The sequence below is a fragment of the Peromyscus eremicus genome, chromosome 18 (assembly GCF_949786415.1).
Source record: "Peromyscus eremicus chromosome 18, PerEre_H2_v1, whole genome shotgun sequence".
NCBI classification, from domain to species: Eukaryota; Metazoa; Chordata; class Mammalia; order Rodentia; family Cricetidae; genus Peromyscus; species Peromyscus eremicus.
This window is the reverse complement of record NC_081434.1, coordinates 9,583,718-9,607,976: the sequence shown is the minus strand read 5'-3', so window position 1 is coordinate 9,607,976 and position 24,259 is coordinate 9,583,718. Positions and strand designations below refer to the sequence as shown.

General features: G+C 43.4%; 2 protein-coding genes across 6 annotated transcripts in view; both read left to right on the top strand.

Moving 5' to 3' along the window:
- The window catches only part of LOC131895352 (glutamate receptor-interacting protein 1-like), a 143,161-nt gene extending 133,207 nt beyond the window's left edge, over window positions 1–9,954 (top strand). Inside the window, exons 8-10 of the mRNA XM_059245792.1 lie at window positions 1,256–1,403; window positions 3,212–3,381; window positions 9,557–9,954. Coding sequence (XP_059101775.1) covers window positions 1,256–1,403; window positions 3,212–3,381; window positions 9,557–9,954 — 716 coding nt within the window. The remainder of the gene's footprint in view (window positions 1–1,255; window positions 1,404–3,211; window positions 3,382–9,556) is intronic.
- Window positions 9,955–10,424: 470 nt separating this feature from the next.
- Window positions 10,425–24,259, top strand: part of Grip1 (glutamate receptor interacting protein 1) — a 100,226-nt gene continuing 86,391 nt past the window's right edge. For 2 of the 5 annotated variants that reach the window (XM_059245491.1, XM_059245492.1), the window contains exons 1-3: window positions 15,037–15,398; window positions 19,923–20,109; window positions 20,697–20,842. In XM_059245491.1, the coding sequence (XP_059101474.1) occupies window positions 15,281–15,398; window positions 19,923–20,109; window positions 20,697–20,842 (451 nt within the window). In that variant the 5' untranslated portion in view covers window positions 15,037–15,280. Of the gene's footprint in view, window positions 10,588–15,036; window positions 15,399–19,922; window positions 20,110–20,696; window positions 20,843–24,259 lie in introns of those variants that run through there. The other 3 variants (XM_059245490.1, XM_059245493.1, XM_059245489.1) reach the window with 2 other exon arrangements.

The window sequence follows — 24,259 nt, the reverse complement described above, 5'->3', positions numbered from 1 at the left end:
TAAGGAGCAATTGCTGAAATAAACTTGATCATGTAGTTCTTAGGCATTTGGAACAGGTTTTCAGAAAGAATATGAGGAGTTTGGAGCTTGGGGTTAGAAAGCCCTTGAATGTGATAAGCAGAGCTTAATAATAGAACACTCTCCTGGGAGTTTGGGAGGCAAGGATGCTGGGAGACATGCATACAATAGAGGCCTAATTCATGTGGTTTCACGAAGGAACAGGAATCTATCAGGAACTGGACTAGGGGCCATTTGGTCTGATATTCTGGCCACAAACCTGGCTTCACTTTGCCCATGCATTGAGAACCTGTGCCAGGTTGCATTGAAAGATAATGGACTAATTTGTCTGATGGAGGAAGTTTCAAGACAGGAATGCATTCAGGTTGGTGCTGAGCAAGCAGCTTTAACTGTTGAAAGTGTTCAATACCACTGAAGGTCAACCTCCTTCGCTCCCCTGAGACAATACGGAAGCTGATCCCTGAAAGCACATCCCAACCCATCAATGGCTCCATCGTGTGAAAAATCCAAATTCATTTCAAAGAAGAAAGCCTGAGCAAAAGGGGCTCCCAGCTCTACAAAACTAGCTGCCCAGCAAACAGTTTCCCCCACGTCATCTTGCAGAAGCTGGGGGCCCATAGACTTAAGCTACTGTTTGCTATTTGGCAATTTAGAGATATCATCTATCTTCTCTCTCTCTCTCTCTCTCTCTCTCTCTCTCTCTCTCTCTCTGTCTCTCTCTCTCTCTCTGTCTCTCTCTCTCTCTCTCTCTGTCTGTCTCTCTCTCTCTGTCTCTCTGTCTCTCTCTCTGTCTCTCTCTCTCTCCTCTCTCTCCCATTCTTTCCTTCTTCACTTTTTTTCATCCATCCTTTCTCCATCTACGCCATCTGCCCTCCATGAATCAATACACATACATATGTACATACATGGTAAGTGCTGGTTATGTATTGAATTAATTGACTTTAAAGAAAATCTAGGATGTTCCAGGCACTGTTCCAAGCAGTGTCGAGAGCAAAATGATCCATGAGATGTTATCCTAACTGACATAAAGACTGAGATCCAATTCCAGGGACTGGTGTGTACACATAGGATGGCAGCTGGATGGAGAAGGTGCCCTCATGCTCTGTGGCTATAACAAGAAGTTGCCTGAATTTAGTGATAAAATTATCAACCTGCACCAGATTAAGCATTCTTTATCTTCTTTGTTTGCTGACTTGGTTTTATCTTGTTTTGTTTCCTGAAATGTATTCTTTGACAGATTCTGTGGCAACAGCATCCGGGCCACTACTAGTTGAAGTTGCCAAAACTCCTGGCGCCAGCCTTGGGGTTGCCCTAACTACCTCAGTGTGCTGTAACAAACAGGTCATCGTCATAGACAAAATCAAATCTGCAAGTATTGCAGACAGGTGAGTGTCACAGCAGATATCTGCTAATCAGCACTGTGGACGTGCTTAAAAATGTCATACACACGGTTATATAATATGCACACTTACATACTTTACACACATACAATTTTAAAAAAAAAGGAGTCCTGTTGCCAATTTCTACAAATTTCACACAAGAAGACAATTTATTGTTGTGAGCCTTAAAAATGATAACTACCCTATCAGCCACTCCGTTATGAAAGGTCACTTCATCCAGACACCTGCTGTGCCCTTTATCAATAGAAAAAAGCAAGCACACACATTTACTTACTGGGTCTCATGGAAAAACAAATTCCTGTTTTCGATATAGGGTAAGAAAACTGATCTTTATTAAGCTCCGTTCAGAGAGGTCATGGGTTTTTCTGCATCATTAACAATTAAATCCTGCTATCAGAAAATATTACTCCTTTTTGGAAAAGTAGGTAATACAATATTCTCAAAACGATGTGATTTTTAAAGACAAACCTGATACTGTCATAGTTTGTTAATCTTAACAGCTTCACAAGCTTCAGTCAAGGGTCTCTTAAATGCTGTTACAGTGTTATGATAAGAACGAAATTCATTTTCCCGATTCCTATTTTACATTTGTAAGGTAAAGGCGGAAGAGGCAAAAAGATTGCTTTTCCACATAATAAAATTGTCTTTACACCTCCTGGTAAGAAAACCCCACTTTCCATACCCGAAGCACCCTAAGTAAATCACCATAGAATAGAATACTATTTCCAGACGGAAGGGGTGCCTTGAAATGTCTTTGCCCTGATAAGCAGATTCCCACCATCGAAATCCTTAGAGAGACCTCTGCTATTCCACTATGTGGGTCTCCAGCCTCCTTCTCCCTTTGTGCCCTGGGCTGCCTCTCTCCTGGGGCACCGTGACCCATAGCAACCCAAGGTAAGGGTGGCCTTCAGCTCCATTGTTCATTCTACCCCATGCAGGCATTCACAGTGGCAGCCGCTGGTGCCGGGATGCTCTCCAGATCCCTGGTGCTTTAACTGTCTGCCTCTGTTTTGTTTTGGTTTTGCCCACTCCACAGTGTGTAACCAGCTTAAGTGTGTCCGCTTGACTGGTCTATTGGGTGCTAACTGCTGTGTTACTGTTCTCAATTCACTCCGTAGCCAGTCAGTATCTTGTTCAGCAAAGTGTAGCTGCTAGACCCCTACCCCTAGCTCTCCCCTCAACTCCCCATATGAGTCTGGTTTCACTGCTCTTAACTCCTCTGTAATGGCTATTCTGTGCTAATGAACGTTTGACTCCAGATTAACAAAACAGAGGGCCATAATAAAGAACTGGTCAAGGGGAAGCCTCTATGAAAAGATTCCGAGGAAGCAGTCACTGAACCTCTCCATCATCCTCGTGTGAGACCTTAGGCCAGTTCAGCACACCACATCTGAAGATGCTGAGTGACCGACAGCCCATAATTGTGAACAAAAGAACCTAAGAGAAAGAAATGTCAGAGGAAGAAAATCAGGGGAGAAAAAAAATTCTCTTCTCCACACCTCTCTTTCCCTTAGTGTATAGATAGCATCTCCATCCTCACCCCAAGATGTTTAAGGACAAAATATTTTTAAAAACAAGAGAATAAGAAAATCATTTTTTTCTGCATTTTCCACATGATTTTCACATTCCGATTCAGACCCAACATGCCTAAAATATAATAGGTAATATTTTCTACTATCATTGAATTTTTTAAAATAAATGCTAATTGCGTAAGACTCTAACTATGGAGAGCATGAAAGTCTCCTTCTGAAGAGGAAGATTTTTTTTCATGCTGTCCTTTCTCCTCCCTGTAGATGTGGGGCGCTACATGTGGGCGACCATATCCTCTCCATTGACAGCACGAGCATGGAGTACTGTACACTCGCAGAAGCGACCCAGTTCCTGGCCAACACCACTGACCAGGTCAAGCTGGAGATTCTCCCGCACCATCAGACCCGCCTGGCCCTGAAGGGACCTGACCACGGTGAGAGGAACCTTCCCGATCCTTTTCTTTATCTCACTCTTCCTGTTTCCTTCTGACAGAGAGTTAGGAAGACAAGTATGTCTCCTTTTATCCTATCACCAGCTTATCTTCATTCACCCTTCTGCATCTTCAGAGTCCCCCTTTTTTGTAAAAAGCATGTATAGTTACTGGAAACCCCAAAACAGAAGAAAGGAATACTGAAATTGAAATTTCAGGCTAGAACTATTTGTGTGTTTGCTGATTTTTTTTTTGTGTGTGTGTGTGTGTGTGTGTGTGTGTGTGTGTGTGTGTGTGTGTGTTTGCTTAAACTCTGCTGTAAATTGAGTATTATGGGAAGGAAAATGATTTGACTTCCTGATGGTCCACAGTGAATTTTGACTATCTGTAAAGGACAATGAAAGCAAGCATTAAAATTCACAAAACAAACAAACCAACCAACAAACCAAAACCATAAAACCAAAACCACACTTAGCAGCAAGGCGGCCAGGAAGAGCTGCCTTGCCAAGGACATCACATAGCATTAATCTTTGCAGCCCTTGCCCAATATCATCAAGTCTCTGAATGATATGTTTTTACTATTCTAAAATAACATATAACAAATTCATATTAATAGCAGACCCATTCAATACTCATCAGGGAGAGACTGCTGGATGAAGGGTTGATTTCTGTGTTTTTGTCAATTTGCTGGAATATTAATACCCTAGGATAGAGAACAAACACACTTTCTGCCAAGGAGAGTGAGAATGATAGACTCCTTGTTGGTAAACAGAGTCAGCTGAGGGAATCTGCATTCTCACTGTCGTGCAGTGTCCAGATAAGTTTTCTCGAAGTATAAAGCCATCCTCTTGGGCGTCTTAAACAAAATATGGAACAAACACAAGACCATGAGCCATGAATCCAGGAAGTCAGTGTGTCTGGTGGAGTCTTCGTTCCAATTCCTTTGCCCACCTATTAAAGCACACTCCACCACCCCTTTCTCAGTCCTGGAAGCAGGAGGCCTCCCTACTGTTGGCCATTTTAACTGAAAAAGGAGTATGTGCTTTTCTGCAGTTAGCAGCAGCCGGGTTTTCTAGCGTTGGAATTTTGCTTGTGGGAAGGTCATTTGCATTGTGTTTCTCACCTTCTAAAAAGGCACTGCACTTCTCTACAGGGGGACTTAAAAATAAAAAAAAGAAAGGGACGAAATAATTTTCATACTGAATGAGTCAGCTGGATGCAACCTTTTTTAATTAAGTGGAGCTTAGACAGCCCTGAAGCTAATGATAATCTCTAGTACAGCGTGTTGCCCTTATCAGATTTTAATTTGACACATTGGAGTGGGGAAATGATGCAACATAGGCAGGTTAGGATTGGAAATCAGCACGGTTGAATTGAGGCTCCAAGGAGCTAGAGGATGCTGAGGCTAGGGATGTGGGAACGTGCCCAAGGTCTCACCCCGAGCCCTCGAGGTGTGGGATGGCTCAAACTGTGTGTCTTCTCGGTATATATGAAGTCAACATTGGACTTTGAGCACAGAAGGTTTAACACTTCATGCTGTGCTTTTGGGGGAAGATGTGCCTTCATGTCTGGAATCAGTAAGTCAGAAACGTAAGCAAACCCTTTCAAAATGTTACTGGGTTTGTTTTTTTTGTTTTTGTTTTTTTAGCAACCTAGTTATTTTACTTTTTCTGCCCTGATGCAAATCTTAAATAGTTCAAATAGTTCCCAACTCATGAAATATTAAACAATTTTACCTGCCAAGATAATTTGAAAAGATGAAGAATTTATATGCCGAACTAACTGTATGCAGCAAGAACACACTGTTTTTCTTTTCTTGGAAGTGCTGACGTCATTGATATTTGTACGGCAGGAGGCTAACAGTCTAGAGCTGACTGTCCTCCTTATTAGGCATATTAGTGTCACCCCTATGTTTTACATCAAAAGCAGACCTTCTAAAATAAGTAGTGGCATTTAAACACCATCATATCTTAGTCCTGAGAGAAAATGGTTGAAAGAGAATGTGGGGTGCCTTTGCAATTCTCAGGCTTCTAATTTTTGTATTAGTAAGGTCTGACATATTTTCATCATTCTTCCAAAACTATCAGTTCTGATTGCTTTCTCCAGTCTGCGGTGCCTGGGAACTGTTTCTCTCATCTCATGAAAATATGAAGATCCAACATTTTTTCCAAATTTGATTAGCAACAAAGCATTCATCACAGTGATTCTAGAGCAATGTGGAAAAGGACGAGCCAACTCTCCCTGGTGAATACCTGTAGTCACAACACTGGCAATGGTGGCCTTTTCAGGGCTAGCTGTGCCGCTCAGGGGGAGCATGCTTGCCTAAGCGCATACCCCGTGGTCTAGAGTTGCCTCCCCAGCAACACAGTTAAAAGGGAAAATATTAGTTTTCATTGAAGTTGAAATTTTCCCACTGCACGTTTTTGGGAGACATAAACTTGACCGAAGGAAAGGGGGCTCTAGGAAAGTCAGTGTGGCCAGTGGCCACTAGGCTTCATTTGTTCAAAGCAGAAAAATACTTCATTCTGTGATCTCCAGGACCAACCACCAGACTACCTGTCACCCATTCTAGGGTGATGGGGCAAGAGAACACAATTAGGAAAACAAAAGACAGTACTTTGTATGTCCTAAGTATCTGAGGACATACGCTGGCATGGGAAGCATCGTGGTTTCAGTTTGTTGTATCATCTGGAGCAAGGGCTTTAGAAGACTACAGGAAGAGGAAGTGCAGCACGGTGGCTGTGGGCCAAGCTCTAGAGCCGACTTCCAGAGACTTCATTCTGACGACACCTCTTGGGACCTTAAGAAAGATACCCAACTTTTTCTGTACCTCAAGTTCTTCATCCGTAAAGTGTGGGTGATAGTCACGCTCACCTCATCAGAATACCATAAGCACCATCACCTGAGACCCCTTGAAAAGGCAGGTAATACAGCATCAGGGATGCAGGAAGAGTATGATGAACATATACCACTATTATGGCACAGTTAAGTAAAAGAGTGCCTGTGAGTTCCCTCTGCAAAATGCAAGAAAATGCCCAAAATGTAACATCTTACCACTAATCTCCTAGGATACTTATTTAATATATGAATATCAGACATACCACTTTAAAATATAAATGATTTGGAGTATACATTCCAAATGGGCATTAAATGTGCTCTCTATCCATGTGAGTCTTAAAATACCTTTTGCAAAAGCCCTTCATATATCATGAGTCCAACTTCTTGCATCATTTATATCATTTTACCTCATCATCATTGTGCATATATAAAGACTTAGTCCCTGATAATAGTTATGGCCTCATTCTCATCTGCCTACAACAACTGGCCCTGGGATAGGGCACACAGTAGGTGATCAGCAATACCTTCCTTATGGATTCACTGATTTGGCTTGACGATTCTACTAAATGTTCAGTAGTTCTCAGAGTACTCAGTAAAGAGCTGAGGTAGGGGTAGAATTCTGAAGTCTGTTCACTCTAGCCTGGCTTCATTAAAAACACAGACAACACCTTGTTAAGAGGACAACAGAGTGGCTGTGATGGCTGATTAGCCAGACCCAGCACTAACAGCACCTTGTGACAAGGTGTCTTGTGTGCCACAAAGTAAAACAAAGACGGGTGGGGGAAAAAACAAACACTAGTGTCTTGCCTAAAATACTCCTTTATCTCAAGGGAAAAGCTGTTGCCATGCAGATGTCAATCATTATGTCCTGGGTACCATTCTAGTCTCTAGGAAGCAAGACAAGTAGAGCTCTATTCTTACAGGATGTGCATTCTGGTATAAAGAGACTGTTAACATGCAGTGTATCCTAAGGCCATTTCAGGAGGTAATAAGGGATGTGCAGGATACATAACAGTTAGTGAGCTAACATGGAGATGGCAGCTGCTTCTGCCAGGAAGGTCAGTGTTAGTTCTTCGGTAACGATAGCCCCGGAGCTAAGGCCTGAATGATGAGAAGGAGCTAGCTGTACCAACAACGGGAGGGAGCCAAGGAGGCACAAAAGCCACAATGAAACAAGGAAGGTGGCCGGCCAGCTCATTCACAGAGGCATAAGACAAGTGTGGCTGAAAGATATGGATAGTAAATGATCCAGAAAAAAAAAATGAGAAAGTAGACTGTCTGATTCTCCTTGCAACATAAGCCATGGACACAGGAGTGACGTGACTGAACGCATACATTCAAAAGTTCCCCTACATGTGTTATGGATTCTGGAAAGCAGGTTCAGGATGTGGATCAGAGGGCCAAGTGTGGTGGTACTGTGGTGGTCTAGAAGGAGATAGTGACTGAGACTGAGAGAATCCATAGACACAGGGACCCCAAACCAGCTAGCTATTCCTGCAGAAGAAAAGGTCCAGTTCCAGACCATAAAATTCCAGTGTCTGTGAAAAGGGTTGCCTTTAAAGACTTGGGACAAATCTTCTACAATCGAAGTGTCAAGGGAGTGGAACTTGTTGACAAAGATCGCATACTGCCTTTAAGGACATTCTGGCAAGTAGCTGGAACAGTGGGGAGCATCGGGGCTGTTACCCATAGCTCACTTGCTTGTGTTCTGTGGATCAGCACCAGGCTGAGCACACTGTAGGCGCATAATTCCCACAGCAGGAAGAGAAGCTTTCATGAGCCAGTGACTATGACAACACTGAGGCTGAGTAGCTGGCAAGGTCAAAGAGAAGGTGAGGGACAAAGACAAGTCAGTGAAGCCCAGGGCAGCCTCACTCCAGGAGACCTGTCCATGATGGAGCTTTTGCTGTGACTCCCACCAGAGAGGGTGAGAAGCAGGAGGCATGCCCTCCCAGGCTCTTACCTCAGGAACAGTCATTTGCATGCATGCCAAGCCTTCAGCTGCTTTGTGTGAGTCGCTACTGCAACTCATTCAGATTCTTAGCCATAGAATCATAAAAGCACATCAAAGTTCACGGTTGTTTTCAACTCTTCGAGATCGTTCAGTGAAAAAGTCTCTATCAGACACAGTGACATAGTTCTAATACTATTCATTTTCCAGAATGCCAGATAGAAATTTAATTTTTCCTTGTTTTGAAGGCAAAGCCTTTGATCTGGTTAATTTCAGGGTGTGAACTTATTTTTTGCAACATTTAAATAATAAAGTTTAAAATTAAAAATTATAAAATATAGCCCAGGCTGACCTCATATTTGCTGTGTAGCTTGTGATGGCCTTAAACTTTGGATTCTCCTGCCTCTGCCTCTTGAATGCTGGGGTGACAGACATGTGCCACCATACCTGGTTTATGCACGCCGAGTACCAAACCCAGGGTTCTTGTAAGCAACAGAAGCACTCTACCAATCACACCAATCCGCACCCACAAAATTTAAGTCTTAATAACAGCAAATTTAGATTGGAAACATGCTGAACTTTTTTTTTTTTTTTACAAAAATGAAAGGGACACCCAAACTTTGAAGTTAACCTCATAACAATTTTGATGCTGTATGAATGAAATATAGTAACATTAAACCAAATGTTTCTCATACAAATAAACCTTTTAAAAATTCATGAACTATATTGAGACTTTTCTCCTTATTAGGAAAGAGGAAAGATTCTGATAGGCGCAGATGATTACAACGGTTCATTGTTGAGGAAAATCAAGTCGCGCGGGATGGATAGCGGTGTAATTAAAACGTCAGGGTCGTAAATTGGGCCCTGTGACTCTTCCAGCATGGGCATCACAAGTCAACATGATTAACTGTTCTTTCTCCTCCTTTTCTTCAAAGAAGTGCTCCTAACTGACCAAGATTTGCAAAGCTTTAATTACTAATCGTGTGCCATAGATCTTCATGGGGATGACTTTTAAGTTTAAAAAAAAAATGTTTTTTAATCTCTGCAGTGAAGTGCAGGGGGAGATTAGAAATTGATTCAGTAGTCATTTTAAAGGGAGAAAAGATGGACTGGGGAAAAGGCACGCGTTATTCTCGGGAAGATGAAAAGTCTCCATGGCTGGTGTTAATCATCTCTTTTGCTGACCATTTAGAAAAGGGTAAAACCAAGTAGATTTCTTTTTTTTTTCTTTGCAAGCAGCTTTCGTTTCTGTTAACAATTTTTCCTTTTCTTTTTTTTAATTTGTGCAATTCAGTTACTTTTTCCTCTTTTTTTTTCTTTCTTTTTTTTTTTTATTTCGTTTTTGGTTCTTTGTTTTCCTCGTTCCTCATCATCACTTCATATGGGCAGTGAAAATTCAAAGGAGCAGCAGACAACTTCCCTGGGATTCCTGGGCCAGCAACCCAAGCAGTCTTCACACCAACCATCACCCTAATCCGTACCACCCAGACCATTGCAGAGCGCCGGCCCTGACCTTCCCGAAAGTGCCTCCTCCAAAAAGTCCTCGTAATGTTCCACACTTTCTCCTCCTGCTCCTTCATTTGGTTATCTTCTCCTCATGCCTCCTTCCCCTCACTTACGTCATCTCCAGCTTCGTGGGTGTTGCCTGCTTCCTGTTGTCGCTGTTTCTTCGTACTAACAACTCGTCCTTTCTGGCCTCGGGCTTCTTCTTTTCTACTGTCTTTATGAAAGGACGCAAGGGGATGGCGAGGTCGCTTAATGATAGGTGGCTTGCCTTGCATGTGTGAGGCCCCGAGTTCAAACCAAAAAACAATACAGAGAGAAAAATGTGTAAATGTTCAGAAGGCTTTAGAAGCAGCTCAGGAGACAACTCAGAACGTTGGAGTGTGGTGGTCTCAGATCTCCATGTATGTGAATCACTTAAGACATCCATGTCAGAAAATACCCCCAAAATGACATTGTGTACACTGATGTCTTAAGTTATTAATGCAGAAATTCATCTTAATCTTTGTTTTTGTCTAAAAGTTCATAGTCTGTGTGTGCGTACCCACATGCTATGGAGGACCCCGTTCCTCAAAAATCACAAACTCATGTGACTCTAAGATTCTTAAGCGTTGACTCCAGGGCCTGGTCTCTGTCCAGATGTGGGATACTGACTAACTGTGGCTGTGTGTCATATGTCCCTTGGGGTGGTTGCTGGTTGGCCCGGGTGGCAGGCTCAGGCCCCACCTGGGAATGCTCCATGCCAAGTCTCCACTCTCTTCCAGCGGCGATGGTGTCCTCATCTTCTCCTACCTCCATGAGTGCGTACAGCTTGAGTTCCCTGAACATGGGGACTTTACCTCGAAGTCTCTACTCCACTAGCCCACGAGGAACCATGATGAGGAGGAGGCTGAAAAAGAAAGACTTCAAAAGCTCACGTAAGTGGAATGCTAACTAGGGGATCCATTTGGTCCCCGGAAAAATGTGCGCATCCTCTAAAAGGTAAGGTAATTAGGGAGATGCTGTGTAGCCGGTAACTCTGGGCTAAGGACCATGACAGAAACCCGTCATTTGTTGGGAAACGCGTACACTGAATATAACTTCAGACTGATTTAGCTTGTACTACCTTTTCCTACAATGACTTTGCCTATAATGATTTTGTTTCCTTTCTCTTTTAATGTCATTTGAGATGCCTTTCTAGTCTGGGTAGCTTCAGGCATAAACATCTGTTGTTCATATCGTATCCCTTTTAAAGTTGTTGTGCACAGACTTTGCCCCTCATTTGTTAAGTATGAGACTTGTACATTTGTTTAACACAATCAGTTTCATATTCTGTTTCTTAACCTTCTTTCAAAAACAGTAAGTTTGAGCACTCCTTTTCAAATTCTCATTCCCCAATTTCCTTTACCTTTGTCTAATGACTGGACATGGAGACTCACCTCTGTTGCATGTACTTCTTGGGTTTAATACAATATTTTTATTTATTCTTTATACATTCATACAATGTATTTCAGCCATATAAATGCCCCCACCCCCTCTCCAACTACTTTGGGATTCTTCCACGTTCTCCTCCCAGCTTCATGTAATGCTGCCCTTATAGGCACGGGGTATCCACTGGAAAATGGTTGGCCTCCCAGGGCCTGCAACCTTGAAGAACAGTGACTGTCCTCCCTTCAAACAGCCATCAACTGTCAATAGCTCCTCAGCTTGGAGTGGAGGCGCATGTGCCCCTCTCACATTCTCTCTGTGTAGCTAGAGTTTTTCTCTCTGGGTCCCGCCAAGTCCCAGCAGTCCCGTAGCCCACTTATAAAATAAACATACAGATGCTTATATTATTTAAACTGTTCGGCCATTAGCTCAGGCCTACCATTGTCTAGCTCTTACTCTTATACTCAGCCCATTTCTGTTAATCTGTATGTCGCCACGTGTTCCGTGGCTTTACCTGTTGCCTCTACATGATGCTCCCTGGATGGCAGGCCGGCATCTCCTCCTATCTGCCTTCCTGTCCTCCCAATTCTCCTCTCTGCTAGTCTCGCCTATACTTCCTTCCTGGCTACTGGCCAATCAGTGTTTTATTTATCAATCAATCATCCACAGCACTTCCCCTTTTTCCTTTTTTGCTTACAAACTGTATGGCCATGGCAGGCTTCTTGCTATCTAGCTCTTCTATCCTAAATTAACCCATTTCTATAAGTCTATACCTTGCCACATGGCTTGTGGCTTACCAGTATCTTACATGTTGGAAATCATGGCGGCGGCTGGCAGTGTCTCTGTGACGAAGCCTTCCTGTTCCCAGAATTCTCTTCTCTACTTGTCCCGCCTAAACTTCCTGCCTGGCTACTGGCCAATCAGTGTTTTATTTATACAGAGCGATATCCACAGCATCCCTGGAATGTGGCTTGATCTTGAACAGGTCTAGTGCCTGAAGTCACAGCTGCTGTGAGTTCATGTTAGTGCTAACCTGCCATGTTGGGAAAGTACTGTTTCAAGGCAGGTGCCCGTACCTGTAGCTCCTAGAATTAATCTTAACCATCTTCCTTGATGTTCCCTGATGTGTGAGAGTGTGTGTGTGTGTGTGTGTGTGTGTGTGTGTGTGTGTGTGTGTCGGGGGGGGTGATATAGATGAATAGACACTTATCCTCTGCATGTTAAGCAGTTATGAGTCTCTGTATTAGCTGCCACCTACCACACAAAGATGCTTCTCTGATGAGGGCCACACTAGACTATGCTGTAGTGATGTGCATTTAGAAGGCAGTTTGGTACTGTGTCCATTTAAGAACTATAGAATTAGGAAAGCTACAAGGATGCTAAAATTCACAGAAGTATTCTAAAGTCTAAGAACTTCAGTTCTCATTCTTGAAAATATTTTCTGGGATATAGAGCCAAGCATAGAGAGACAAATAAAGGCTAGGGAAGTATGGCTGGCCATTTGCTCTGAGATAGCATGATGTATATAGAAAGAACAGATGGCTAGATCCTTCTATAGGGAATGAACACGGATTACCCCTAATTTTTTTTCTTTTCTGTTAAAAAATCTGGATATCTTTCATCTTAATCATGTTTAAGGGGTGAAAATGCCCATATTTCCAGCTAGATCTAAAATCATAGTTTAGTGTATGCTGTGCCCTGTATCTTTTTTGGTGGCTGTGATTGTGATTCCTATAAAGAAACCAAAAGATGATGGAGTCTACTTCTATGTCTACCATGGGAATGAAGCAGAGGGACATTTGTAAATTACTTCAATGATGTCGAATCCAGCAATCTCAAGGGTGGTGGTGACAGGAGAAGGGTCTTTCAGCTCTTTAGTTTGTGTGCCAGAGAGTTCTTAGCCCTAGGAGATCTCTCATGAGCCCATCAGTACCACTAATACTGGGGACAGCAGCTATCACCCACTCTAGGAAGTATTTTCTTCAAGTGGTAGGAACCTGAAGCCTTCATTATGAAGACATGGCCAGCATCTTTAATTTCCTGGTGGTGTACACATCATTTTTGACTTGTTGATCCTTTCTAATGGAAAACTTGAGGGATGTAGAGATAGGTCAGTGGCTAAGGATGTGTTCTGCTCTTGCAAAAGGACCCAGGTTCCATTCCCAGTACCCACATCAGGTGTCTCAAAGCCATTGATAACTCCAGTTCCAGGGGACCCTATGCCATCATCTGGCCTCTATGGGCATCTGCATTCACCTATATAGATAGGAAATGGACAGACATGGATAGATAAATGGACACACGCACATTAAAAATAAATTGTGTGTTCAAATATAAGGTTTGTCACCTTTAGTAAATGAAATTAACAATATTTTAAGTTAAGAAAATGAAAGAATGAGCTTTGTCAAAGTGAACAAAAAAATCTAGATTTCTGTTTGTTTCCTAATTAAGGCTAGAGAAAATTATTTGGCCTTGGCAGATACTAGTTGCAGCTGCTCAGCAAACCAATTATAAGCCTGACTCTACATACTGGGGGCCTGTCACCCCAACATTATATTCTAACTGTAGGGCCTTGAGCAAGGGTCTCAAGCTTTTTATGTTCTTGCTAAAAATGGGGATAATTATAGTACTGACCTTTTGGCAGTAGACAACCAATTGGAGAGAGAGCTACTGGGAGGCTTTATTTGTTAGGGCCATGAAATTTTGCCACCTGTAGTGACCACCATCTTTAAAGGGGCAGGCTCATGATTTAACAATTACACTGCCAAAATCCACAGATCTTGAGTTTTGCATACAATGCCTCAAGGACTTGAAGTGGGTATTTATATATACCCGTATTTTTTTATAGTATCTTCATGTGCAGTGCTCATTACTAACAGAAAGAGGCTATATCCCTCAGCAGGACAGAGCCATCAAAATCAAGTCATTAATGTTTGTATTTCTGCTTGAAGCCTAGCCACTTGTGCGTGTTAAGTAAAGCCTGCTGTGTTGATTAAGGTCATTAGTGAATATGAATGACTGTTAATACATCTGTCTGTTTCACATTGATATTTGCACATCTTGAAATTTGCAACAAGAAACAAAGCTGAGGCCTGACTTTCCCCTCAGCGACTCATAAATTCTCTCTTGAATCAGTACACAATCATTCAACTGTAGCAAGAAGATAGACAGAAACCTGGGTTGATAATTTCCAGGTCATGTTTCCTGCAGATGGGAGCCAGTAGGGCCCCAATGACAATGTATATTATAGGATGTTTATAAAAGTATCTCAAGAAATCATACACTTTATATCTTAATGACTCAGTCAAACCCAAATGGTATGAACTTTTATTTCCACTTAAAATACATGAAAAATGAGAGTCTTCCAATTTTGGAGGAAAAGTTGAGAATTTCTTTTCTTTGTTTTATTGCTTAATATGGCCATTTTAGATGTAAAGACCCCAAGTAACTGAAAATAAAAACTTTATTACCATCCTCACTGTATGCCTTGGTTTCTTCCCCTGTTTTTATTTATGTCTTCATTCTGGGCTGCCATTTGCAGCCTAGTTTCTAATAGTTATGTTTCTATAGCAACCAGGCCATTCATGGATGATGAGTCACAGTGAAAGCCACAAAGATAATAAAAAGTCTCTTTGCTCTATTGTTGATGAGGTCATAGTTTACAAAACAGAACAAGAAATTCTTACACGTATCTGCAGGATAAAGTAAGGACATTGCCAGAAAACAATGACAGAAAACAATGACAAGTTCTCACATAAATATCAAAACCCTCATCGTCCAAAGAGGAAGGTACAGAGAAGTCTATAACAATATGTTATCTACAGCGAGAAGGTGTAGTTAGTGCTTGTTTCCGAGGGGGAGAGATGAGTTCTGTGAGCGCCAGGCTTTGAGTGGAGTCACAGAGCCCAGGAACAGCTCCAAGCTATGTCACAGAGGAAACTCAGTCCCACTTCTGGAATCTTACGTGCCCCTCCCCACTGCCAGGGCTACTCCCTTTTCAGCCAGCAAGGCAAAAGCTGCTCCCAGACCCCGTCACCCACTGTCCTAGCGACATGACTGCCCAGTACTTAGCCCTTCCTGCTCCTGCTGACAGAGCCCGTGGGGTGAGCCCGCCCGTTCCCAGTTGACCTGGATTACAGCACACAGCAGAAGGCAGGAAGACATTCCCAGAATGTCCTTCATTTCTTTGGTCATTATTACTTGATGCTAGAGAGGGTGAGACTGGGAAGCGCTGAAAGGCAGGAGATGAAGAAACCTTATAGTTTCCACCATCCTTTCCGTCGACCCCTAAGGAAAGGACAGAGGATAAAGACGGCTCATGGTAAGCTTGCAAGAGTGACCGGTAAGCTTGCATGAGTGACCGGTAAGCTTGCAAGAGTGACTGGTAAGCTTGCAAGAGTGACCAGTAAGCTTGCATGAATGACCATGCCAGGAGTCGGAAAGCAGACAGCTTAGATGCCTCTTCAGCTCTAATGTAGAGAAGGAGCTGTCCAACCCCCACCCCACCCCGAGACTGGATCATGTGATTCACAGTGTGTTGGGTCCACAGCAGGCCACCCTCAACCCTGGAGCTTTAGGGAGGCAAAAGTCTCAAATAGCGGGATCAAACAACAAAAATACATTATCCTATCAAAACCCTGGGGCTCTTTTTTCTCCCTACACTTTTTAAATGTTTTTTTTTTCTATCTGATAATAAAGTTCACAGCCTCTATAATTAACCCATTAAAAATAAACGTTCAAAAGCCAAAAGTTTAAAAACCACTCACTACCTTTGGTTTCCTGACCTTCCCTGGTATTTGGAAAGACTAATATAGCTGAAGGATTTGTTCCCCGCAAACCGAGAGAGCCATGAGTGGATCTAGCTGTGTGGATGGAAATGGGGAAGCGTAGATGGACTCTGGAATGCACACTAGGAATGTGCCACACAAACATCAAACTCCAGAAAGCACCTTTCTTTCTTCTCTTGGTGGCCAAGCACACTGATGAAGCAGGCTAGTCTCTGCCAACTTACACAGTTGTTTCTTATGTTTTTCTGGCTCTTGATCTTGAAGTCTACAATTTGTCTTTCTTCAAATGTAATGCTTTCTCAGGATTTTAATGCAAGTGTCCACACATCCTGATCCCCACCCTCTTCCCTGCCCATGGCTGGGAAATCAGAGAACCTGGCTGTAGGATCCCCCTATGAAGTCTTCCCTTTTCCTCAGGGAGCTGTAAAAAGGGAAACTTCAATGCCCCACCTAGCATCAGAACTCTCCTCAGAGTCCTTATCATGCTGTTGTCTGTCTGTCTATCTGCCCATGGTGTTAATAAAATAACTCTTCTTGCAAGCTTCTTACCCCCCAACAATCTCTCAATGTCCCCCTGAATCCAATGTCAGAGACCTTTCACTTACCAATAGGAAATGGTATCTTCTAGTGGTTTTGTGTCATTGATAGCAAAAAAAGTGTGGTGTAGAAAACAAAATGCACACGTGAAAAAAGTCAGACTAGAAAACATGTCAGAATGTGTTAGCCTCAAGTCACATGTTGGAATTTTAAGCTGTCCACCACCTGGGCAACATATAGATGTGAGGACTGCTGCCTCCTCACACACAGTGAAAGCTATGTTACCCATAACCCAGATGGGAAAGAATGATGATAGGCCTGTCAGGGGAAAGGCTTTGTTTTGTTTGTTTGTTTTTCTAATTATTTATTACCTCTCTTAATCAAATGGCCCACCTCTCCCTCCCTTATACCAGCCATTCCAGTGATCTTCATGATAGAAAAGTTTGGGTGAGGAGTGACTGCTGGTTCTTAACAGTGACTCAGCAGCACGTGAAGTATAATTTCCAAAAGGAAAATATAGATGACATTATAAAAAAGTTCATTAAATAAGGGGTCATTTGACAATAGAATGGAAAAAATCCCTGAGCACTACAGAACCCAGATATATGTATGTTAGAATGGCTGAAATAAAAGCCCAAAATAGGGTGTTGAAAATAAAAGTGGAGAAGGTTATACAACTCTGAGAGGTGGGCAATTTGAGACGATGGGGAGTCGTGAGTCAAAGGCTACTTTGAGATTTCCAGACCAGAAGACTAGAACATGATCATCTTGTCATAGACCTCAGGGAGGAAATGAGAAAGTCTGGATTACTTCCCTAATTTAGAAAACAATTTGAAGTCCTTGGATGATGAAATTCTCTGCGGTGAAAAAAAAAAATCATCACTGACACTAGAGGGAGAGAGAAGATTCTGCAAAGGTCATAGGCTGGTGAGGACAGGAATGAGTGAGCTGAGCACAGAACCAAGGTTGAGAATCTGTTTCATGAACCAGAGGATGGAGAAGGCACAGCCTGGGGCTGATACAGTGAGAAACTGATATCAAATCTTCACCGACACCTAAAGAGCAATTTACAAGGAAGGGAATATTCCTGGAGCCAGTCACTGCACAGCAGTTACAGTGAATGGGGCCATTGATTTTTTTTCTTAGCAATCAGAGTCATCAGTGAGAGCAGCTTTGGCAAAGAGCAAAAGGAGACAGATTTGCAGCAGAGTCGGAATCAGCACAAATCGGCAGAGCAAGGTCAGAAAAGCTAGGAGAGTGAGTGGGACAGTTTAGAAAAGTGACATCGTCCATGACATAGAATCCCAGAAGGGCTAGAATGTGGAGAAAAATTTTTAAAAAGTCACCAAGAAGGGTTGTGGTAGTCCATGCCTGGAATCCTATCCCATGAGTGGTGGGAACTCTTGGGAAGGTCAGAAGTTCAAGATTCTCTTCAGCTTCATGGGCAGCAAGTCAGTGACCAACCTGGACTCCATGAGACTGTGGCTCAAAGTAGAAAAGAAGCAGTATAGGAAAGAGTTAACCTTGAATGGGGAAATTAGGAAAGAGGAGAAGGAAGAGAGCAGTTGGGGGAGCAGAGACCCAAGAGGTTGGGGTGAAATGTTATCTATGAAACACTCATTAAATGGGTAAACCTTGTCCTTCTCTTAGGAAGTGACATGTGACCCTTCATAAGGATGGAGGCATTTGAAATAGATCCTTAAGTAATTAAATTAGGGGAACATATATGCCAACAAAGGATTCTAGGGCCCAGTAGACCATAATAAGAATTTAGAGCTTTTTTTTTTCCCCCTGACAGGTTTCAACAGTTCAGTATCAGACGGGAAGTTGACTAGGCATAACCAAAGAACAGAAAGTATATTAGCAAATCATGCAGTGTTTAAGAATCTCTGATGGTTACAGATGCTTCTCTGAAGTGGTCCCCAGGCTTCCAAGTACAGTGTGGAGAGAAAGGATAGAAATGAAAGGCAAACAGATAGATAGATGAGGGCTTCACCACTACAGGCCCCAGGGTCTCATGTGACTCTGCGGGAAGAACTTTGGAGTCTTCCATCCCTGCTGCAGCTAGTGTTCTGTTTGTATTTAAATTATAAAGGTGTGTGTATGTGTGTGGATGCTTTCATTTAAAGAGGAACACTCTGTTGCACGTAACACCGTTTGAACCGCCGTAGGCCTGGAGACAAGGAATAGGAAATATTACTACAAATTAGAGAAGAAACTTAGATTGTAGGAGCCGGGAAAGTCACTAATACAGGGTGTGATTTAAAAGGAGGATTCAAGTGTTAAGGTCTTGGGGATCTTTTAAAGAAAGGTGGGGTGCAGCCATGGGCTGTGTTGACAGAGAGCTGAAGAAGGATGAATTTCCTAGAAAAGGGGCATTGAGGGAGCTGAAGTGCCACGAAGCTAGTGTGTTAGAAGGCTGTCACCATGATAAGGACAGAGAAAGCAAAAGATTTAAGTTAGGATATGGGAGAGTCGGCAGCAAGAAAATGGGGAAACTAGAAAAAGTCGAAAACTAACCTAAAAGATTAGGGAGTGGAAATATGTATAGAGTATGGAATTTTAGATAGCAGTTTGAGAAGGGAAAGCATCGTGAATGAGCGGAGTATCCAAAAAACCCTTCTCTTTGTCCTATGTAAAAGGGGGGGTATGGGTTTCAGTTGGAGCGGGGTTGGGAGTGTCTTTAAATTAAAGTAGGGGGCTAAAAGACCCATTTTGGAGAAAGTGACATTTCAGCCAAGGACCATTGCGCAAGCCATGCTCAAGCCCAGGAGGCCAGAGCTTGTAGAGGAAGGCATCTAAAAGTAAAGTGGTCCTTTCATGGTCAAAGCTGGGGATGAAAGTAAGACAGAGATGTCTGGCTGGAGGCTCACAGGGGTACCAGAGAATTCGAGACAATGGGTGAGTAGAAGCTAAGCAAAAAAAAAAAGAAAGAACAAAACATGGAGGGCCCGAATTTGGGGGCGAACGGAATGTATGAAGCTTCATTGATTCACCACTGTGCCCGCCCAGTCCTGGAGATAGATTGGGGACCAGCACAGCCGCACCATTCCTGGGGCCACATAGAAATGGTGGCCTCAAAACAAAAGGCGGGCGTGTTCATAATCACATATGGCTGAAGTGGGAAAACTTTGACACACCATCCCAGCTCTCCTTTCCAGAGAAAAGGATACAGACATGCCGGGATGGAAGGACCTGCCCCAGGGTCTTCTTCAGCCCATGCTTGTTTGTACAGCCCAGGACTTGATGGCATGCTCTAAACTCAAGGTTGTCCTGTTCTCACAGTCTCTTTCCAGTTCCTGGGACTGGGGCAGAGAGTGGTTACACTGGTCATGACCCCAATGTGACAAATTGGGAGATGTATTTACCCTGTTCATCTGGAACCCAGTGTTCTGTTCTAAGACCCGTGTTTAAACTCCCTCGTTGCCCTGCCCGTGAGCTTCTGTGCTGACATACTCTATTTTGGAAATGCTGGTACTTGTTTGAACCTCCTGTCACCTTCTTCCTGTTTGTCCCTTTAGTGTCTTTAGCCTCTAGCACTGTGGGATTGGCTGGACAGGTGGTTCACACGGAAACCACGGAGGTTGTGCTGACGGCTGATCCTGTCACGGGCTTTGGAATCCAACTGCAGGGCAGCGTGTTTGCCACAGAGACGCTCTCCTCGCCGCCTCTGATTTCCTATATTGAAGCTGACAGCCCAGCAGAGAGGTGGGTTGTTCCCCCTCCTTCCCAGAAGCCTCTCTGCCCTGTATGTCTAACCCCAGCAATCTGTAAATAACTAATAAATAATGTAACAGTGCGCAGTGCGGGAAAAGCAAAATGTAGTTAACTCTCCATTCTGATGATAAAATTTTATGTTCCCGATCAGTTTGAGAAGCATTATGAGCACCAGTGATTTTATTTAGCAGATTTTGTCCATTGGAAAACTAGAGGCTCTTAATTATAAAGGAGAAAAATCTATACCAAAAAAAATGGCTAAAGTTCAACTGAAGTTATTACTCTGCATTGCAGGAATGTCTGTTCATCTTTACTGTCTGTTCGTTCTGGTCAGGTTATAGTGCTATCATAGTGATGAATTATTAATATGCTGGATCCTTAAGAACCTCCTTGCCCACAGTTGTTACCATGGGACTCCAGAGTGCAGGGCATTGCAATTGACCAAACATGCTCGCCAGTAGCCTTGGCTTAACAAGATCAAACGGTTAGGTTACTCTGTAAAGATTAGATGAGGTGGAGTGGCCAACTCAACTCCATGATTGTTTAACTACAGCCTCTCTCGTGTGGTTCTGAACTAGATGTGGGGTGCTGCAGATTGGAGACAGAGTCATGGCCATTAACGGAATTCCGACGGAAGACAGTACCTTTGAGGAAGCCAATCAGCTCCTGCGAGACTCTTCCATCACAAGCAAAGTCACACTGGAAATTGAGTTTGATGTTGCAGGTAAAATCTGAACCTCAGATCGGGGATAGAGTCAGGAGAGGGCTGCATGTGACTTATGTCAGCTATGTGGGAGAAAGGGATGTGTGTGTGTGTGTGTGTGTGTGTGTGTGTGTGTGTGTGTGTATATATGTGTGTGTATGTATGTATATATATATATATGTATGTATGTATATGTATGTATATATCCAACATGTTTTTAAGAGGCTTATTGTGTCATTTTGAACTGTTTGTTTTATTCATTAAATGTCCACCCAAGAACTGAAAATCAATATGACAAATCACACAAGTGGTATCCACCATGGATGTGGGTGTGCTTTTGAAAAGTTGTGTCGCCTTGACTCTTTCTAACTTTACACCTTTGTGCTAGAGAAAGCAGATTCCTTAGACCCAGAAACAAGAACACCTTGTCTGAGAACACATGGCGGTTAGGTAGGGAGCAGGGAAGACCCATGGGGTGATTGGATACAAGTCCAGTAGGCAGATAATTGACCTTTACTATTAAAGAGCAGTTGCACTTGACACTTGTGAGGAATGACAGGGAGGATAGTTTCACCAGGGTCAAGAAGATTATAACAGATGATAGAAATCATCTCTAAATACAGGCAGGGAGGCTAGACATGGACAGCTGCCCAATGGGCAAGCTGAGTGTGAGGAGAACCAGTGGGGAAAAGAAATACTAAGAGAAACCTTAGATGTCAGAGGCAGGGAAGGGGGTACAGAGGTTTGCTAAACTGACTCTGAGGTATTCTTGGTATTCTTTTTTTTTTTTAAATCTTTGCTCTTTTTTTTAGTTGATATACAAAATAATTTTGTGTGTTTTCGTTTTCCTACATGTGCTTTGCTCATATTCATTCCCTACTATCTTTCCTATTTCATGTTATCTCCCTCTCACTCCCCTCCCAAATAGTCCCCTACTGTTTCCACTATAGATAGATAGAGAGATAGATAGATAGATAGATAGATAGATAGATAGATAGATAGACAGACATAATTAATCTAAGTTATATATATGACAAAGAACATGGGGTATTTTTTTCTTTCTCCCCATCTCCACCATTAACTCTCTCTCGTACCCCACCTTCCAGGAAGATTCTTGGTAAAACTGGGATCCTAAGCTAAGGGCGTGTCTTAGTCTCAAAGGAGGAGTCTAGCGGAATTTTGGTCTTGGAGAGATTCTTGGAGAGTAGCTAACAGAGTTGAGACTGTGATGCAAGTTCCCATTTAAGATCGTCATCAGCTGGGAAGGGAGCTCGGTAGTACAAAGCTTGCCCAGGGTGCACAATGGCCCTGGATTTGATACCCAGCACTACTGAGGAAGGACGGAAGGAAGGAGGGAGGGAGGGAGGGAGGGAGGGAGGGAGAGAGGGAGGGGAGGGGAAGATGGGAGGGAAGATAGGATGGTAGGCTGGTTGTCCTCACACAGCAAAATATGGACCCTACATGTCCCAGTAACTTTTACCAAAAGGTAAAGGCATACCTTTAGACACAAGGATCACATGCCAACAAATATTTGTCATGGGCCAGTGACTCTCCTGCAATAGCAGACAGGAAAGAAAAAGGTCCCTATCTTCATACAACTTTTAAGAGAAACAGAAATGTAATTTAAAAAGCTATCAGTATGAGGTTTTTGACTGTACATTCTCTGAGGAAAATAGAGCGGAGTAGAGACTCACAGGGTGGCTGGAGGGGAGCTGTTTTTGTAGGATGAGTCTCTCAGGAAGTGACATTCAAGCAGAGATTAATGTGGGCAGAAGGCAGAAGCCAGCTGAGGGGCTGGGAGAACAGCCCTCCAGGCAGAGGGAACAGTGACATGAAGAGCCGGAGCCAGAGGAATCGGCCTGCGGTGCAGACAGTGGCTGGAGCGGTAGAGAAGGAATCAGAGCGAAGATTGTGTTTGGGTCTAGAGAAGGGCTCAGGGAGATGGGAGTCCAGTGGATGTGCAGGATCCTGGTAGAGAATTGCGGTTGTGCCCCCAAGTGTCCCCAAGCCAGGGAGCATTTCGGCAGGAGATTGAGAGAATCTGAACCTTGTTTGGGAAAGCTTTCTGAAATGTGCAGGGCAGACACTGAAACAATGGGAGACGTTGGCAGCTGGGCGCTTGGGGAATGGCAGTGGCTTTCTGGAGATGTGACACAGTGACTTGCAAAGATGGTGTTTTTGTCAGGTAATGACTCCTGGGGTGTGAGGATGAATATGTGAGAGGCCAGGAGAGACGATTAGGAGAAGAACACAGGAACAGGGTCGTCTGGGGACAGTAGTGTGAGTCCCATTTTAGATGTGTGGTGACATGTCCACCAAGAGCATCAGAGTCAATGCCAGCCTACTCATGTCTTCATCCAGAAGGGGCATGCGGAATGTATGAAGCTCAAATGATTCACCACCGGGTACAATTACTGAACTGGATGCTACTGTGTTCACGTTATTGGAAGAGGAAATAGGAAGGACCAGCATGTTTCCTGGAGGACCTCACAGCCAATCAGAGAAGAGAAAGAGTGGCTGGAAAGGGAGGACTTATGGGATTGTACAGCTTAGGATGTGGGAGAAGGACCTGGGAAGGTGTCCACAGTGCCTCTTGGAGCCCAGGATGGGGAGCGTCGGGGCGTGTATCTGAGAATAGAGCAGGACCAAGAAATGGCCAGGGTATCCATGTTGCTAAAGTCATTGAGATAAAGAGTGACCCCAAGGGGAAAAGGAGGCACAAGAAAATCACTTGGTGAGCAGGAGGGTGTCGGCACTGCCTAGGGGATCCTAAGTCTAAGAGTGAATTGATGTCTGCAACAGGGATAAAGATAGTTCAGGGCAGAGAGTTGACTCAGCAGACAGAGGTGCTTGACAACAACAGGACTGATGACCTCAGTTCAGTCTCCAAGAGACACAAGATAGGAGAGGCCGGGCGATGGTGGCACACGCCTTTAATCCCAGCACTTGGGAGGCAGAGGCAGGCGGATCTCTGTGAGTTCGAGGCCAGCCTGGTCTCCAAAGTGAGTTTCAGGAAAGGTGCAAAGCTACACAGAGAAACCCTGTCTCGAAAAAAAACAAAAAAACAACAACAACAAAAAAAAAAGATAGGAGAGAACTGTTATGCCCAGATCATGACCCCAAAGAGACCACTGAAGACCATAGATGTCCAGAATGCAACAGCAAGGTTTATTCTGTAGATACAAGTCTAGACAGGGAACTCATTCCTACACCCAATACAGTGAGGCCAGGAGGAGTTGCTCTTTCTTTGTGTGGCTAGCTTTTTAAAGGCAAAAACCACAAGCCCTTCAGGGGATTGGGGGGGTTTTGCATGGGTGCAACTTGGATTGGTTTATTTTTATCTCTGTTCTCTTTTAATTGGGTGAGGGTATGTAACCTTTGAATTTACTGGTTGGTGGTTACAATTATCACTTTGGGGGCAGTCCAGCACAAATCCCA